This window comes from Bombina bombina, chromosome 7, assembly GCF_027579735.1.
Source record: "Bombina bombina isolate aBomBom1 chromosome 7, aBomBom1.pri, whole genome shotgun sequence".
NCBI classification, from domain to species: domain Eukaryota; kingdom Metazoa; phylum Chordata; class Amphibia; order Anura; family Bombinatoridae; genus Bombina; species Bombina bombina.
The window spans coordinates 188,017,469-188,035,008 of record NC_069505.1 but is presented as its reverse complement, the minus strand read 5'-3'; the positions used below and the strand labels follow the sequence as shown (position 1 = coordinate 188,035,008).

At 39.7% G+C, this 17,540-nt stretch overlaps 1 protein-coding gene across 2 annotated transcripts in view; it reads left to right on the top strand.

Annotated features, from left to right (window-relative positions):
- Positions 1–12,923, top strand: part of TH (tyrosine hydroxylase) — a 120,060-nt gene extending 107,137 nt beyond the window's left edge. For both annotated transcript variants that reach the window (XM_053688926.1, XM_053688925.1), the window contains one exon: positions 12,212–12,923. In XM_053688926.1, the coding sequence (XP_053544901.1) occupies positions 12,212–12,371 (160 nt within the window). In that variant the 3' untranslated portion in view covers positions 12,372–12,923. The remainder of the gene's footprint in view (positions 1–12,211) is intronic.
- Positions 12,924–17,540: the final 4,617 nt, after the last annotated feature.

Here is a 17,540-nt window from a genome sequence, read left to right as displayed (position 1 = left end):
CACCTGCTTAATGCAGAGTTATAGTTAACATCATAGTGACATCTACTGGCAAAAAAGTAGTATTACACCTTCATTTTGATTTTAATATTAACCCTTGATGTACCTCACTCCAAGTTAAAAACATAAGTAAAGTAAAAAACCTATATAAAATAATAATACTTTGCATGGTACTCACCCTTGCTAATGCTGTGCTGAACCCCCACAACCAATTAAACACATATGTAAATTCCTGCTAGGAGTCACAAGCCTTGCAGCTATCAATCAGTTCTCGGCCAGTAAGCCAATCAACCATCGTACAACCCTGTTTTCCTGCGCAGTGTTGTTAACCCTTTTTTCATGGATAAATCACAGGTATCTAGGGTCATAAAAGTAATAAGAACATGTTTTTTGCGTAAGCATAGGGGTCGTCAAACCTTCTCTGTAAATGGCCAGATAATAAATATTTTAGGCTTTGTGGACCTAGAGCCAAAATGGATGATATTTTGCTGTTTCTATAAGAGAGAAAACTAATTTCTTCTACAAGATATGACGAGTCCACGGATTTCATCCTTACTTGTGGGATATTAACCTCCTGCTAACAGGAAGTGGCAAAGAGCACCACAGCAGAGCTGTATATATAGCTCTTCCCTTCCCTCCACCCCAGTCATTCTCTTTGCCTGTGTTAGTAATAGGAAGAGGTAAAGTGAGGTGTTAGTTTTAGATTCTTCAATCAAGACGTTTTTTTTATTTTAAATGGTCCCGGTGAGTACTATTTTCCTCAGGGAGATATGAGAAGAAGATTTCTGCCCTGAGGTTGATGATCTTAGCAGATGTAATTAAGGTCCATTTTCGTTCCCACAGAACTTCTGAAGGTAGTGCAAGAGAAATCTTCAGTGTGGAGAACGGGTCATGCTACAAGCAGCATTGAGGTATGTTCAGTCTTTTATTCTGAGGAGACTTGGTATATCAGAGCTGGCTGACATTTGTTTCTCTTCAAGGGAAGGGGTAAGCAGTAGACCTGTACAATGAGGGTGTTACTGAAAGACCTATGGTTTATTCATATTGCCTAACATATAAACGTTATACTATATGGGGCTTGACACTGGGAGAGGCAGCTTGAGAATTATAGTTTATTAACAAGGGCTGCAAGTTTATTTATTTTCAAGGGGACCACATGACTTTTCAGACAGCTTCCCATGCGGTTGTTCAGACTATTAGCATGACGTCCATGATGGGCGGGGCCTATTTTGTGCGCTCAGACGCGCAGTTGACTCTGACTGAGAAGGCAGCAGACATTTGCTCCGGTGGGGCCTAAACTTCTGTTCTGTTCACCGGATAATTGTAGACTCTTTTTGCAGTACCCTGGGGGCAGGTAGGCACCACAGCAGAGCTGTGGCGAGGTGCAGGGGTCATTTTTTTTCAGTCAAACATATTTTTTGCTTAAAAATGTCTCTTAGAGGGTAAATTTCCATTTCCCTTACAGGGTGCAATAATTTTTGGGCCAATTGAATACAAATATTTAATTGTGTAATATTTATTAACGTTTTTTGTCAATCTGAGAAAAATTGTGCGCTTTTTTATATCTTAAAGGCGCAGTACACATTTTTCAAAATGTGTTTTAAATCAATAAATAAGGTGATTTACGACTATTGTGGTTATTGCTAATCTGTTTAACATGTCTGACATGGAGGAAACTAATTGCTCTATGTGCTTAGAAGCCATTGTGTGGTATCCCCTCTTACTTTGTGTACCTCTTGTACTGAAAGGGCCTTACAATGTAAAAAGCATATTTTAGGTAATGAAAATGTGCCTAAGGATGATTCTCAGTCTGAACAGGATATGCCATCTAAATTCTCCCCAAGTGTCACAACCTTTAACGCTCACACAAGCGACGACAAGTACATCAAGTGCGTCTAATTCTTTTACTCTGCAGGATATGGCTGCAGTTATGTCAACTACCCTTACAGAGGTATTATCTAAATTACCAGTGTTACAGGGTAAATGCAGTAGATCAGGTATTAATGTACCTACTGAATCCTCTGATGCTTTGTTGGCTATTTCCGATATACCCTCACAGGGCTCTGAGTTGGGGGTCAGGGAATTATTGTCTGAGGGAGAACTTTCAGACCCAGGAAGTATGTTACCTCAGACAGATTCGGACGTCATGTCTTTTAAATTTAAGCTTTAACACCTCCGCCTGTTACTTAGGGAGGTTTTAGCGACTCTGGATGATTGTGACCCTATTGTAATCCCACCAGAGAAATTGTGTAAAATGGACAAATATTTGGAGGTACTTACACTGATGTTTTTCCGGTTCCTAAAAGAATTTCGGAAATTATAAAAAAGGAATGGGACAGACCGGGTATACCATTCTCTCCTCCCCCTAATTTTAAGAAAATGTATCGCATATCAGACACCATCTGGGACTCTTGCCAGTCGGTGCCTAAGGTGGAGGGAGCTATTTCTACCCTGGCTAAGCGTACAACTATACCTATTGAAGACAGTTGTGCTTTCAAAGACCCTATGGATAAGAAGTTAGAGGGTCTTCTATAGAAATTATTTATTCATCAGGGTTTCCTTTTACAACCAACAGCTTGCATTGTCCCAGTCACTATTGCAGCAGCTTTTTGGTTCGCTGCTCTAGAAGAATCTCTAAAGGTTGAAACTCCGTTATAATACATTTTAGATAGAATTAAGGCTCTCAAGCTAGCTAATTCTTTTATTACAGATGCCACTATTCAAATTGCTAAGTTAGCAGCGAAAAATGCAGGATTTGCCATTTTAGCGCGTAGAGCGCTATGGCTCAAATCGTGGTCTGCTGATGTGTCATCAAAATCTAAGCTTTTAGCTATTCCTTTCAAGGGTAAGACCCTATTCGCGCCTGAATTGAAGGAAATAATTTCTGACAGTACTGGAGGTAAAGGCCACGCCCTACCTCAGGATAAGTCTGTTAAGATGAGGGGTAAAAATAATTTTCGCTCCTTTTGACATTTTAAAGGAGTACCCTCTGCTTTCTCTACCTCCATAAAGCAGGAAGGGAATTTTGCTCAATCCAAGTCCGTCTGGAGACCTAACCAGGCTTGGAATAAAGGTAAACAATCCAAGAAGCCCGCTGCTGCTACAAAGACAGCCTGAAGGGGCGTCCCCCAATCTGGGACTGGATCTAGTAGGGGGCAGACTTTCTTTCTCTGCCCAGGCTTGGGCAAGAGTTGTTCAGGACCCCTGGGCATTGGAAATCGTGACCCACGGGTATCAACTAGAATTCAAGTATTTTCTCCCAAGAGGGAGATTTCATCTTTCACGATTGTCTGTAGACCAGATAAAAAGAGAGGCCTTCTTACGCTGTGTAAAAGACCTCTCTACCATGGGAGTAATTTGTCCCGTTCCAAAACTGGAACAGGGACAGGGGTTTTACTCAAATCTTTTTGTGGTTCCCAAAAAAGAGGGAACTTTCAGACCCATTTTAGATATCAAGTGCCATCGTTCAAGATGGAGACTATGCGAACAATCTTACCAATGATTCAGGAGGGTCAATATATGACTGCCGTGGACTTGAAGGATGCATATCTTCATATCCCTATTCACAAGGATCATCATCAGTTCCTAAGGTTTGCCTTCCTGGACAAACATTTTCAGTTTGTGGCTCTTCCCTTCGGGTTAGCTACAGTACCCAGGATCTTCACAAAGGTTCTAGAGTCCCTTCTGGCAGTTCTCAGACCGCGGGGAATAGCAGTGGCACCTTATCTGGATGATATTTTGATTCAGGCGTCAACTTATCATTTGACAAAATCTCACACGGACACAGTGTTGTCCTTCCTGAGAACTCACGGTTGGAAGGTGAACATAGAAAAGAGTTCACTAGTTCCACGGAAAAGGGTTCCCTTCTTGGGAACTCTTAAAGACTCGGTAGACATGAAAATATTTCTGACGGAGGTCAGAAAATCAAAAATTATAAATACTTGCCGAGCACTTCAGTCCATTCCTCGGCCATCAGTGGCTCAGTGTATGGAGGTAATTGGATTAATGGTAGCAGCAGTGGACATCGTCCCGTTTGCTCGCTTTCATCTCAGACGACTGCAGCTGTGCATGCTCGGACAGTGGAATAGGGACTATGCAAATTTATCTCCTCAGATAAATCTGGACCAAGAGACTCTCTTCTTTGGTGACAACGGACGCCAGTCTTCTGGGCTGGGGTGCAGTCTGGAATTCCCTGAAGGCTCAGGGTGTTTGGACTCAGGTGGAGTCTCTACTTCCAATCAATATTCTGAAACTGAGAGCAATATTCAATGCGCTTCAGGCGTGGCTTCAGTTGGCTTTGGCCAAATTCATCAGATTCCAGTCAGACAATATCACGACTGTGGCTTATATCAATCATCAGGAGGGAACAAGGAGTTCCTTAGCGATGATAGAAGTATCCAAGATAATCCGATGGGCGGAGGCCCACTCTTGGTATCTGTCGGCAATCTACATCCCAGGAGTAGAAAACTGGGAAGTGGATTTTCTAAGTCATCAGACTTTTCATCTGGGGGAGTGGGAACTGCACCCAGAGGTGTTTGCTTCATTGATTCGCCAATGGGGCAGACCGGAATTGGATCTGATGGCATCTCGTCAGAATGCCAAGCTTCCACGTTATGGATCCAGGTCGAGGGATCCTCAGGCTGAACTGATAGATGCCTTGGTCGTTCAGCCTAGCTTATGTGTTTCCCCCGTTTCCTCTCCTTCCACGCGTGATTGCTCGGATCAAACAGGAGAGAGCTTCAGTAATCCTGATAGCGCCTGCGTGGCCACGCAGGACTTGGTATGCGGATATAGTGGTCATGTCCTCTCTGCCACCGTGGAAACATTCCTTTGAGACAGGACCTTCTCATTCAAGGTCCTTTCCAACATCCAAATCTAAATTCTCTGCAGCTGACTGCTTGGAGATTGAACGCTTGATTTTATTTAAGCGGGGATTCTCTGATTCGGTCATCGAGACCACGGCCCTCCCTGTCATTTTCAGACAGATTTAAATTTTATTTTATTTTGTAAAACTTCAGTCACCTCTGCACCTTTTAGCTTTTCCTTTCTCTTCCTAAACCTTCGGTCTAATGACTGGGGGTGGAGGGAAGGCAGGAGCTATATATACAGCTCTGCTGTGGTGCTCTTTGCCACTTCCTATTAGCAGGAGGTTAATATCCCACAAGTAAGGATGAAATACGTGGACTCGTATCGTAGAAGAAATTCATTTATCAGGTAAGCATAAATTTACTTTTTCCACAATTTTTTTTTAAAGAAATTCAAAATATGTGAAAAACAAGCAACTCTGAAGTTACGTGGTGGCCTCATTTTTATTTTTGTGAAGAAATTCTGCAGTGATTAGATTTGGTTTTCAATTTTCTAATTTTTCTAAACATTTTCCTCGGAGTTGGTAATATTGTTATATTGTGTAAACGTATATAGTAGTGTGCAGAGAAGCAGCACAAAGCAAAGGGAACGCCATATGCGGCTGGAACAACACATTGTAGCCTGAAAGCAACCTTAAGCAATACATAGATAAAATAAGAGCGCCTGTGTTCAAATAAAACTATTTATAGACACTGACATTTTAATGTCATAAGTTTCTCTTTCAAAATGTGAAATCAATTAAATAGGTTCACCTAGATTACGAGTTTCGTGTTGCGGCTCGTAACGCTGAAAATAGGACATTTTCAGTGTTAAAACAGCACTGCAGCCATTACAAGTCTTGTCGGTATAGCTGTACCGCACATTTTTTAGCCTGTAACGCAACATCAGTACTGCACTCGTAAAAATGACATTTTTTCATGGGATTCCCATAGCGCCGGTATTACGAGTTTTGCGTTCCGGCTAAAAAGCGAGCGTTACAGCCTAAAACGACAAGATCCGTAACGCCATCTAAAGTCAGTATTTATGAGTTTTACACTATAAAGCTGTAGCATAAAAATCATAAGTAAAGTGTTAAAAAGTACACTAACACCCATAAATGACCTATTAACCCCTAAACCGAGGCCCTCCCGCATCGCAAACACTATAATACATTTATTAAACCCTAATCTGCCGCTTCCAACATCGCCACCACTAATAACATGTATAACCCCAACTCCGCCGCTCCCCGACATCGTCGCCACTATTATAAACCTATTAACCCCTAAACTGATGCCCTCCCGCATTGCAAACACTATTTAAATTTTATTAATCCCTAATCTGCCGTCCGCCCACACCGCCGCTATAATAAACCTATTAACCCCTAAACCGAAAGCCCCCCACAACAGAATATACTAAAATTAACTATTAACCCCTAAAACTAACGACCCCCTAAATTTATATTAAAATTACTTTTTCCCTATCTTAAATTAAATTAAAACTTTCCTGTCAAATTTAAAAAAAAAAAATATTTGAAACCAACAATTATTAAACTAAAATTAAACTAACTACCAATTAAATAAAACTAAACATTAAAAAATCCTAACACTATTCTAAAAATTACAAAAAAAAAAAAATCTACCTACAAAAAATAAAAACAAATTAAATTACAAAAACAAACCCTAAATTAAAAAAATAACAAACAAATTATCAAAAATAAAAAAGAATTACACCTAATCTAATAGCCCTATCAAAATAAAAAAGCCCCCCCAAAATAAAAATAAAAATCTAGCTTACAATAAACTACCAATGGCCATTAAAAGGGCCTTTTGTGGGGCATTGCTTCAAAGATATCAGCTCTTTAACCTGTATCTAAAATAATCTAAAATAACCTAAACTAACCATTGCCCTGAAAGGGCATTTGTATTGGCATTTAGCTCTTTTACATTGCCCATACCCTAATCTAAAAAAAAAAAAAAAAAACCTAACAGTAACTCCCGACGATCCACTTACAGTTGTTGAAGTCCCGTTTGAAGGATCCATCCAGCCGGCGAAGTCCTCATCCATGCGGCAAGAAGTCTTCATCCAGACAGCCTCTTTAATCTTCACCCAGCCGGAACAGCCAATTGAATGAGAGCTCAATCCTATTGGCTGCTTGGAACAGCCAATAGGATGAGAGCTCAACCCTTTTGGCTGATTCTTTCTTTCAGCCAATAGGAATGCAAGGGACGCCATCTTGGATTGTGTCACTTGCATTGAAGAATCAGTATATGGCGTTGACCGTATCAAGAGGATGCTCCGCGCCAGATGTCTTCAGGATGGATCCGCTCCACGCCCGCTGGATGAAGACCAAAGAGGCCGTCTTGCCGCATGGATGATGACTTTGCCGCCTGGATGGATCCTTCAAGCTGGACTTCAACAACTGTAAGTGGATTGTCGGGGCTTAGTGTTAGGTTTTTTTTTGGGTGGGGTTTTTACTGTTGGGGGGGGGGGTCTTTGCTTTTTTTACAGGTAAAAGAGCTGATATCTTTGGGGCAATGCCCCACAAAAGGCCCTTTAAAGGGCTATTGGTAGTTTATTGTAGGCTAGGGTTTTTTTTATTTTGGGTGGGCTTTTTTATTTTGATAGGGCTGTTAGATTAGGTGTAATTCTTTTTTATTTTGGATGATATTGATTTTTTAATTTGAGTAATGTATATTTTTAGGGGGGTGTTTTATTTTTGTATCAAAAGAGCTGTTTAACTTAGGGCAATGCCCTACAAAGGCCCTTTTAAGGGCTCTTGGTAGTTTGGTGGGTGGAGGTTTGTATAGTGTTAGGGGTGTTTGTATTTTTTTTTTTGAGCAAAAGAGCTGTTTAACTCAGGGCAATGCCCTACAAAAGGCCTATTTAAGGGCCCCCAAAAGACCCTTTTAGTTTATTCTAGATTAGGCTTTTTTATTTCGGGGTGTTTTTTTGTTTTTTTAAGGGTATTAGAATAGGAATAATCTTTATTTTTTTTTGATAATTTCATTTTTTTTGTAATGGTAGGTTTTTTATTTTTTGTAATGGTAGGTTTTAGTGAAAGGCAGGTAAGATTTTATTTCACAGGTAAGTTTGTATTTATTTTAGCTAGGTAGCTAGTAAATAGTTAATAACTATTTACTAACTAGTCTACCTAGTTAAAATAAATACAAATTACCTGTGAAATAAAACCTAAGCTATCTACAATGTAACTTAGTTAGTTATATTGTAGCTAACTTAGGTTTTATTTTACAGGTAAGTATTTAGTTTTAACTAGGTATTATTTAGTTCATAATTGTAAATTGAATTTAGATCTATTTTAATTATTTTAAAGTTAAGGGCTGTTATGGTTAGGGGTTAATAGTTTAATTTAGGTTGTTGCGATGTGGGGGGCTGGTGGTTAAGGGGTTAATAGGTATATTTAGTTAATAATTGTAAGTTTAATTTAGATCTAGTTTAATTATGTTAAAATTAGAAGGTGTTAGGGTTACGTTAGGGTTAGGGGTTAATAGTTTAATTTAGATTGTTGCGATGTGGGGGGGCTGGCGGTTTAGGGGTTAATATGTTTATTTAGTGATGTGGGAGGCCAGAGGTTTAGGGGTTAATAGCTTTATTTAGGGGGGCGATAATGAGAGCAGCGGAATAGGGGTTAATAACTTTAATATAGTTGCAGCGATGTTGGACTGCGGTGGAATAGGGGTTAATAACTTTAGTATAGTGGCAGCGATATAAGGAGCAGCAGATTAGGGGTTAATAACTGTAGGCAGACGTTGGTGATGTCAGGGGCAGCAGATTAGGGGTGTTTAGACTCAGGGTTTATGTTAGGGTGTTTGGTTTAAACTGTAGTTTCTTTTCCCCCATAGACATCAATGGGGCTGCGTTACAGAGCTTTTGTTTCCGCAATCGCAGGTATTAGACTTTTTTTGCCGGCTCTCCTTATTGATGTCTATGGGGAAAGCGTGCACGAGCACGTCAAAACACTGCTGCTTTTGTGTGCGGTATGGAGCTTAACGCAACCATATCGCCCGCACAAGCCGGGGTTTTTTAAACTTGTAATGGCAGCGCTATAGGGAGTTAAATAACTTATTGGTGGTTGTAATTACAAGACCGTTCTTATGTCTTACTATATAGCAACATATTAACCAAGTCTAAACATTTTTACAACAAAAGTTCATTGTTTTGTAGTTGTGATCTGTTAAAGCCAATGTAAGATATGTGGCAGGGTTAGTCTTGAGATGTCAGACAATTTTCACATTTTTAGACCTAAATTACAGAAAAAGTGGCAAAATGTTTTTTTTCTCCCTACACCTAACTAAGGCCTAGATTTGGAGTTTGGCGGTAGATGGGCTGTTAACGCTACGCAGGCTTTTTTCTGGCCGCACCATAAAATTAACTCTGGTATCGAGAGTCCAAAAAATGCTGCGTTAGGCCCCAAAAAAGGAGCGTAGAGCATTTCTACCGCAAATGCAACTCTCGATACCAGAGTTGCTTACGGACGCGGCCAGCCTCAAAAACATGCTCGTGCACGATTCTCCCATAGGAAACAATGGGGCTGTTTGAGCTGAAAAAAAACCTAACACCTGCAAAAAAGCAGCGTTCAGCTCCTAACGCAGCCCCATTGTTTCCTAGCCAATAGAATGCAAGCTCAATCTGAATGGCTGATTGGATCAGCCAATCGGATTGAACTTGATTCTGATTGGCTGATTCCATCAGCCAATCAGAATATTCCTACCTTAATTCCGATTGGCTGATAGAATCCTATCAGCCAATCGGAATTCGAGGGACGCCATCTTGGATGACGTCCCTTAAAGGAACCGTCATTCGTCGGGAGACGCCGGAAGAAGAGGATGGATCCGCGTCGGATGCTTCAACATGGACCCGCTCCGCACCGGATGGAAGAAGATCGAAGATGCCGCTTGGATGAAGATGTTTGCCGGTCCGGATGTCCTCTTCTTGCCGGATAGGAGGAAGACTTTGGAGCCTCTTCTGGACCTCTTCAGCACCGGATGCCAGGACAGATCGGTGATACCTGTTGAGGTGAAGACAAGGTAGGAAGATCTTCAGGGGCTTAGTGTTAGGTTTATATAAGGGGGGTTTGGGTTAGATTAGGGGTATGTGGGTGGTGGGTTGTAATGTTGGGGGGGGGGTATTGTATGTTTTTTTTTTACAGGCAAAAGAGCTGATTTTCTTGGGGCATGCCCCACAAAGGGCCCTGTTCAGGGCTGGTAAGGTAAAAGAGCTTTTAAATTTATTAATTTAGAATAGGGTAGGGAATTTTTTTATTTTGGGGGTCTTTGTTATTTTATTAGGGGGCTTAGAGTAGGTGTAATTAGTTTAAAATTGTTGTAATATTTTTCTTATGTTTGTAAATATTTTTTTATTTTTTGTAACTTAGTTCTTTTTTATTTTTTGTACTTTAGTTAGTTTATGTAATTGTAGTTATTTGTAGAAATTGTATTTAATTTATTTATTGATAGTGTAGTGTTAGGTTTTATTGTAGGTAATTGTAGGTATTTTATTTAATTAATTTATTGATAGGGTAGTGTTAGGTTTAATTATAACTTAGGTTAGGATTTATTTTACAGGTAATTTTGTTATTATTTTAACTAGGTAACTATTAAATAGTTCTTAACTATTTAATAGCTATTGTACCTGGTTAAAATAATTACAAAGTTGCCTGTAAAATAAATATTAATCCTAAAATAGCTATAATATAATTATAATTTATATTGTAGCTATATTAGGATTTATTTTACAGGTAAGTATTTAGCTTTAAATAGGAATAATTTATTTAATAAGAGTTAATTAATTTCGTTAGATGTAAATTATATTTAAGTTAGGGGGGTGTTAGTGTTAGGGTTAGACTTAGCTTTAGGGGTTAATCCATTTATTATAGTAGCGGTGAGCTCCGGTCGTCAGATTAGGGGTTAATGTTTGAAGTTAGGTGTCAGCGATGTTAGGGAGGGCAGATTAGGGGTTAATACTATTTATGATAGGGTTAGTGAGGCGGATTAGGGGTTAATAACTTTATTATAGTAGCGCTCAGGTCCGGTCGGCAGATTAGGGGTTAATAAGTGTAGGCAGGTGGAGGCGACGTTGAGGGGGGCAGATTAGGGGTTAATAAATATAATATAGGGGTCGGCGGTGTTAGGGGCAGCAGATTAGGGGTACATAAGGATAACGTAGGTGGCGGCGCTTTGCGGTCGGCAGATTAGGGGTTAATTATTGTAAGTAGCTGGCGGCGACGTTGAGGGGGGCAGGTTAGGGGTTAATAAATATAATACAGGGGTCGGCGGTGTTAGGGGCAGCAGATTAGGGGTACATAAGTATAACGTAGGTGGCGGTCGGCAGATTAGGGGTTAAAAAAATTTAATCGAGTTGCGGCGAGGTGGGGGGACCTCAGTTTAGGGGTACATAGGTAGTTTATGGGTGTTAGTGTACTTTAGGGTACAGTAGTTAAGAGCTTTATGAACCGGCGTTAGTACAGAAAGCTCTTAACTCCTGCTTTTTTCCTGCGGCTGGAGTTTTGTCGTTAGAGCTCTAACGCTCACTTCAGAAACGACTCTAAATACCGGCGTTAGGAAGATCCCATTGAAAAGATAGGATACGCAATTGACGTAAGGGGATCTGCGGTATTGAAAAGTCGCGGCTGAAAAGTGAGCGTTAGACCCTATTTTAAGTGACTCCAAATACCGGCGGTAGCCTAAAACCAGCGTTAGGAGCCTCTAACGCTGGTTTTCACGGCTAACGCCGAACTCTAAATCTAGGCCTAAAGTTTTTATATTCATATCTAAAGCTGTTTGCTGCCTCTTTAACTAAAATCTTCTCAAATGACTGCAGATTGTAGTGACTAACAAGTCAATCACTACTCTTTGTAAGGTCTGCTTGTGTGAGCTATTGATTTTATTATGATTGTGTACTTAATCACAAACTTGTGCTCTGTATGTGATCTAGGTTAGGAAACGCAAAATTAAACTTGCTTGATTCAGATAGTGCAGGTCATTTTAAAGACTTTTAAATTCACTTCTATTTTTATATGTGCTTTATTCTCTTGGTATCACTTGTTGAAAAAAAATATGCACATATCCCACACTAGTGGGAGCTAGCTGCTGATTGGTGCCTGCACACATTTGTCTCTTGTGATTGGCTAACTAGATGTGTTCAGTACAGCTAGCTGCCAGTAGTGCAATACTTTTTCTTCAGCAAAGGATAACAACAGAATGAAGCAAATTTGATAATAGAAGTAAATTGGAAAGTTGTTTAAAATTGTATGTTCTATCCAAATCATGAAACATTTTGGGGTCTCCTGTCCCTTGAAGTTTAACTGGCTGATTATTCACACTAATTTACTACATTTTTTTCTTTCCTGTAGGAATTATGCTTCCCGCATAAAGCGCCCATTTGCTGTGCGCTACGACCCCTACACTGACAGCATTGACGTTCTGGATTCTCCTGGGCGCATTCGCAGTTCTCTTGAGGGGCTCAGAGATGAACTTCAGACTCTCACCAATGCACTTAGAATTGTTTCCTAATATTAATATCACATTCAGTCACTACAAAAAAAAAAACAACTCAATGCACAGGACAAAATCCAATTCCAGCTGTGAATTTAACTGGTAGTAACAAACATATCCTATAAAATATTATCGCCTAGATTTAGAGTTCTGCGTTAGCCGTCAAAACCAGCGTTAGGGGGTCCTAACGCTGTTTTTTACCGCCCGCTGATATTTAGAGTCAGTCAGGAAAGGGTCTAACGCTTACTTTCCAGCTGCAACTTTTCCATACCGCAGATCCCCCTATGCCATTTGCGTATCCTATCTTTTCAATGGGATCTTTCTAATGCTGGTATTTAGAGTCTTGGCTGAAGTGAGCATTAGAAATCTAACGACAAGACTCCAGCCGCAGAGAAAAGCCAGGAGTTAAGAGCTTTCTGGGCTAACGCCGGTTCATAAAGCTCTTAACTACTGTGCTCTAAAGTACATTAACACCCATAAACTACCTATGTACCCCTAAACCGAGGCCCCCCCACATCGCTGCCACTCTATTAAATATTTTTAACCCCTAATCTGCCGACCGCACACTGCCGCCACCTACATTATCCCTATGTACCCCTAATCTGCTGCCCCTAACACTGCCGACACCTACATAATATTTATTAACCCCTAATCTGCCCCCCCCCCAACGTCGCCGCTACCTACCTACCTACAATTATTAACCCCTAATCTGCCGACCGGACCTCACCGCTACTCTAATAAATGTATTAAACCCTAAAGCTAAATCTAACCCTAACACCCCCTAAGTTAAATATAATTTTTATCTAAAGAAATAAAATAATTCTTATTAAATAAATTATTCCTATTTAAAGCTAAATACTTACCTGTAAAATAAACCCTAATATAGCTACAATATAAATAATAATTATATTGTAGCTATTTTAGGATTTATATTTATTTTACAGGCAACTTTGTATTTATTTTAACCAGGTACAATAGCTATTAAATAGTTAATAACTATTTAATAGCTACCTAGATAAAATAATTACAAAATTACCTGTAAAATAAATCCTAACCTAAGTTACAATTAAACCTAACACTACACTATCAATAAATTAACTAAACTACCTACAATTAAATCAACTAAACTAAATTACAAAAAAAACAAACACTAAATTACAAAAACAAACAAACACTAAATTACAAAAACAAACAAACACTAAATTACAAAAAATAAAAAAAGATTACAAGAATTTTAAACTAATTACACCTACTCTAAGCCCCCTAAAAAAATAACAAAGCCCCCCCCCCAAAAAATGCCCTACCCTATTCTAAAATAAAAATTTTACAGCTCTTTTAACTTAAGCCCTTAAAAGGGCATTTTGCGGGGCATGCCCCAAAGAAAACAGCTCTTTTGCCTGTAAAAAAAAAAAACATACAATACCCCCCCAACATTACAACCCACCACCCACATACCCCTAATCTAACCCAAACCTCCCTTAAATAAACCTAACACTAAGCCCCTGAAGATCTCCCTACCTTGTCTTCACCACACCGGGTATCACCGATCTGTCCAGAAGAGGGTCCGAAGTCTTCATCCAATCCAGGCGATGTCTTCATCCAAGCGGGGGCTGAAGAGGTCCATCATCCGGCTGAAGTCTTCATCCAAGCGGGGGCTGAAGAGGTCCATCATCCGGCTGAAGTCTTCTATCAAGCGGCATCTTCAATCTTCTTTCTTCCGGATCCATCTTCATCCCGCCTCCACGAGGAACTCCCGACGAATGAAGGTTCCTTTAAGGGATGTCATCCAAGATGGTGTCCCTCGAATTCCGATTGGCTGATAGGATTCTATCAGCCAATCGGAATTAAGGTAGGAATAATCTGATTGGCTGATGGAATCAGCCAATCAGAATCAAGTTCAATCCGATTGGCTGATCCAATCAGCCAATCAGATTGAGCTCGCATTCTATTGGCTGTTCCGATCAGCCAATAGAATGCAAGCTCAATCTGATTGGCTGATCCAATCAGCCAATCGGATTGAACTTGAATCTGATTGGCTGATTCAATCAGCCAATCAGATTTTTCCTACCTTAATTCCGATTGGCTGATAGAATCCTATCAGCCAATCGGAATTCGAGGGACGTAATCTTGGATGACGTCGCTTAAAGGAACCTTCATTCGTCGGGAGTTCGTCATGGAGGAAGGATGTTCCGCGTCGGCAGGATGAATGGATCCAGTAGAAAGAAGATTGAAGATACTGCTTGATAGAAGACTTCAGCCGGATAATGGACCTCTTCAGCCCCCGCTTGGATGAAGACATCGCCCGGATTGGATGAAGACTTCGGACCCTCTTCTGGACGGATCGGTGATACCCGGCGTGGTGAAGACAAGGTAGGGAGATCTTCAGGGGCTTAGTGTTAGGTTTATTTAAGGGGGGTTTGGGTTAGATTAGGGGTATGTGGGTGGTGGGTTGTAATGTTGGGGGGGGTATTGTATGTTTTTTTTTACAGGCAAAAGAGCTGTTTTCTTTGGGGCATGCCCCGAAAAAGGCCCTTTTAAGGGCTTGTAAGGTAAAAGAGCTTTACAATTTTTATTGTAGAATAGGGTAGGGCATTTTTTTATTTTGGGGGGCTTTGTTATTTTTTTAGGGGGCTTAGAGTAGGTGTAATTAGTTTAAAATTCTTGTAATTTTTTTTATTTTTTGTAATTTATTGTTTGTTTTTTTTTGTAATTTATTGTTGTTTTTTTGTAATTTAGTGTTTTGTTTTCTTTTGTAATTTAGTTTAGTTGATTTAATTGTAGATAATTGTAGGTAGTTTAGTTAATTAATTTATTGATAGTGTAGTGTTAGGTTTAATTGTAACTTAGGTTAGGATTTATTTTACAGGTAATTTTGTAATTATTTTAACTAGGTAGCTATTAAATAGTTATTAACTATTTAATAGCTATTGTACCTGGTTAAAATAAATACAAAGTTGCCTGTAAAATAAATATAAATCCTAAAATAGCTACACTATAATTATAATTTATATTGTAGCTATATTAGGGTTTATTTTACAGGTAAGTATTTAGCTTTAAATAGGAATAATTTATTTAATAAGAATTATTTTATTTCGTTAGATAAAAATTATATTTAACTTAGGGGGGTGTTAGGGTTAGACTTAGCTTTAGGGGTTAATACATTTATTAGAGTAGCGGTGAGGTCCGGTCGGCAGACTAGGGGATAATAATTGTAGGTAGGTATCGGCGACGTTGGGGGGGGGCAGATTAGGGGTTAATAAATATAATATATGGGTCGGCGGGGGTTAGGGGCAGCAAATTAGGGGTTCATAGGGATAACGTAGGTTGCGGCGGTGTACGGAGCGGCAGATTAGGGGTTAATTGTATAATGCAGGTGTCAGCGATAGCGGGGGGCGGCAGATTAGGGGTTAATAAGTGTAAGGTTAGGGGTGTTTAGACTCGGGTACATGTTAGGGTGTTAGGTGCAGACATAAGAAGTGTTTCCCCATTGGAAACAATGGGGCTGCGTTAAGAGCTGAACGCTGCTTTTTTGCAGGTGTTAGGTTTTTTTTCAGCTCAAACTGCCCCATTGTTTCCTATGGGGGAATCATGCACGAGCACGTTTTTGAAGTTGGCCGCGTCCGTACGCACCGCTGGTATTGAGAGTTGCAGTGGCAGTAAATTATGCTATACGCTCCCTTTTTGGAGCCTAACACAGCCCTTCTGTGTACTCTAAATACCAGCAGTATTTAAAAGGTGCGGGGGAAAAAAAGCACTAATAGCTAACGCACCCCTTTGGCCGCAGAACTCTAAATCTAGCTGTATGTTACTGTCTCTAAGAGTCCTTAAAAAAAACAAAGCATGGTAATAATCAAACTTCCCGATTCACATCAAGTTTAATTCTATCTCTTGGTGTTGTCAACTCTGCTCCTTTCTATGACTGCATACTGAGGTAGGTTCAGAAGTGTGCATGTGTCTTGTGCACTATATGTATAACGAGGTTATAAACATTGTTGCAAACACAGCTGCCAGATCTCATACATGCTCCTGAGCCTACTTAAGTATGCTCTCATGGAATGGAACCAACAAAGTTGCATTTAATAGACAAGCAATGGAAAGTGTTTTGTACACTATCTAAATCCTGAACATTTTGATTTTGACTTCCACGTTCCTTTAAGTTTACAACTGGAATGCAATCTGCCTTTGGTGTACTCAGCACCACTGACTGATACAGGATTACGAGGACTCTTAATAATAATAATAATAATTCTATTTACTTACACTTATTCTGCATGAGCTACGGATATCTTATCAGCACATTGTGCACTGCTTTTTTAGGCAGATATAGTGCAGTTTATCATACTTTAACTCATGGCTCATTAAAGTTCTTAGCATCCTCTATAAACGCACACACAAACGACTCAGCATTAGATCCCAAATTAAAATCAATCAGCCACTTATTAGCATTAGAAAGCAGATGTCCTGGGCAGAAAACAGCACGTCACTCCTGTGACTCGTGTATTAAATTATCAATGACATAGGACCAGCAAGACTCGGCTGTGTATGTGTAAACTTCTACATTGAGCCTAACCATGTACTCAGTGCTCTATACAGTGCTGTTACTCTTCAGTATGACATATAGATGTGTATGTGATTCTCAGCAAATTGTACATATCTGGCTTTGTATCTTCACATGTTGCTCTGTGAGTATACATATATAGGTGTAACGTGACTCTGTACCCCGCAGAAATTAATTCATAAATTGTCTATAGTAAGGTGCCTTGTTGCTGAATTGTAGAAGCCGAACATTACCTGATGTCATAGAAATAAAACACCTGTACACGTCCAGGCTCTGAAACAAACTGATTCACAGTAATATTATTATGTGTCAACTTAGTTCTAAGAAACGTCTCTTCTGGATATGTTTATGTTCATTAGCAAACCAGGTGGGAGTCTGACACTAACAGATACCTATTAGAGGTCCTGACATACACAGATATGTGGTATAATCCTGAGAATTATCCTGAAAGTTTGACTTTCACATCTGTTGTAGGAGCTACATATATCAGCACATAAAACACCTGTGAGGTATCGCACAGTAAAGTGTCTCCATATTCATATAACAGTCTGAATATAAGGCTTATAGCTGTGAGATGGAGATCATATAAATGTATATGCTGAGTATTGAATTAAGCAATATAAAAATCA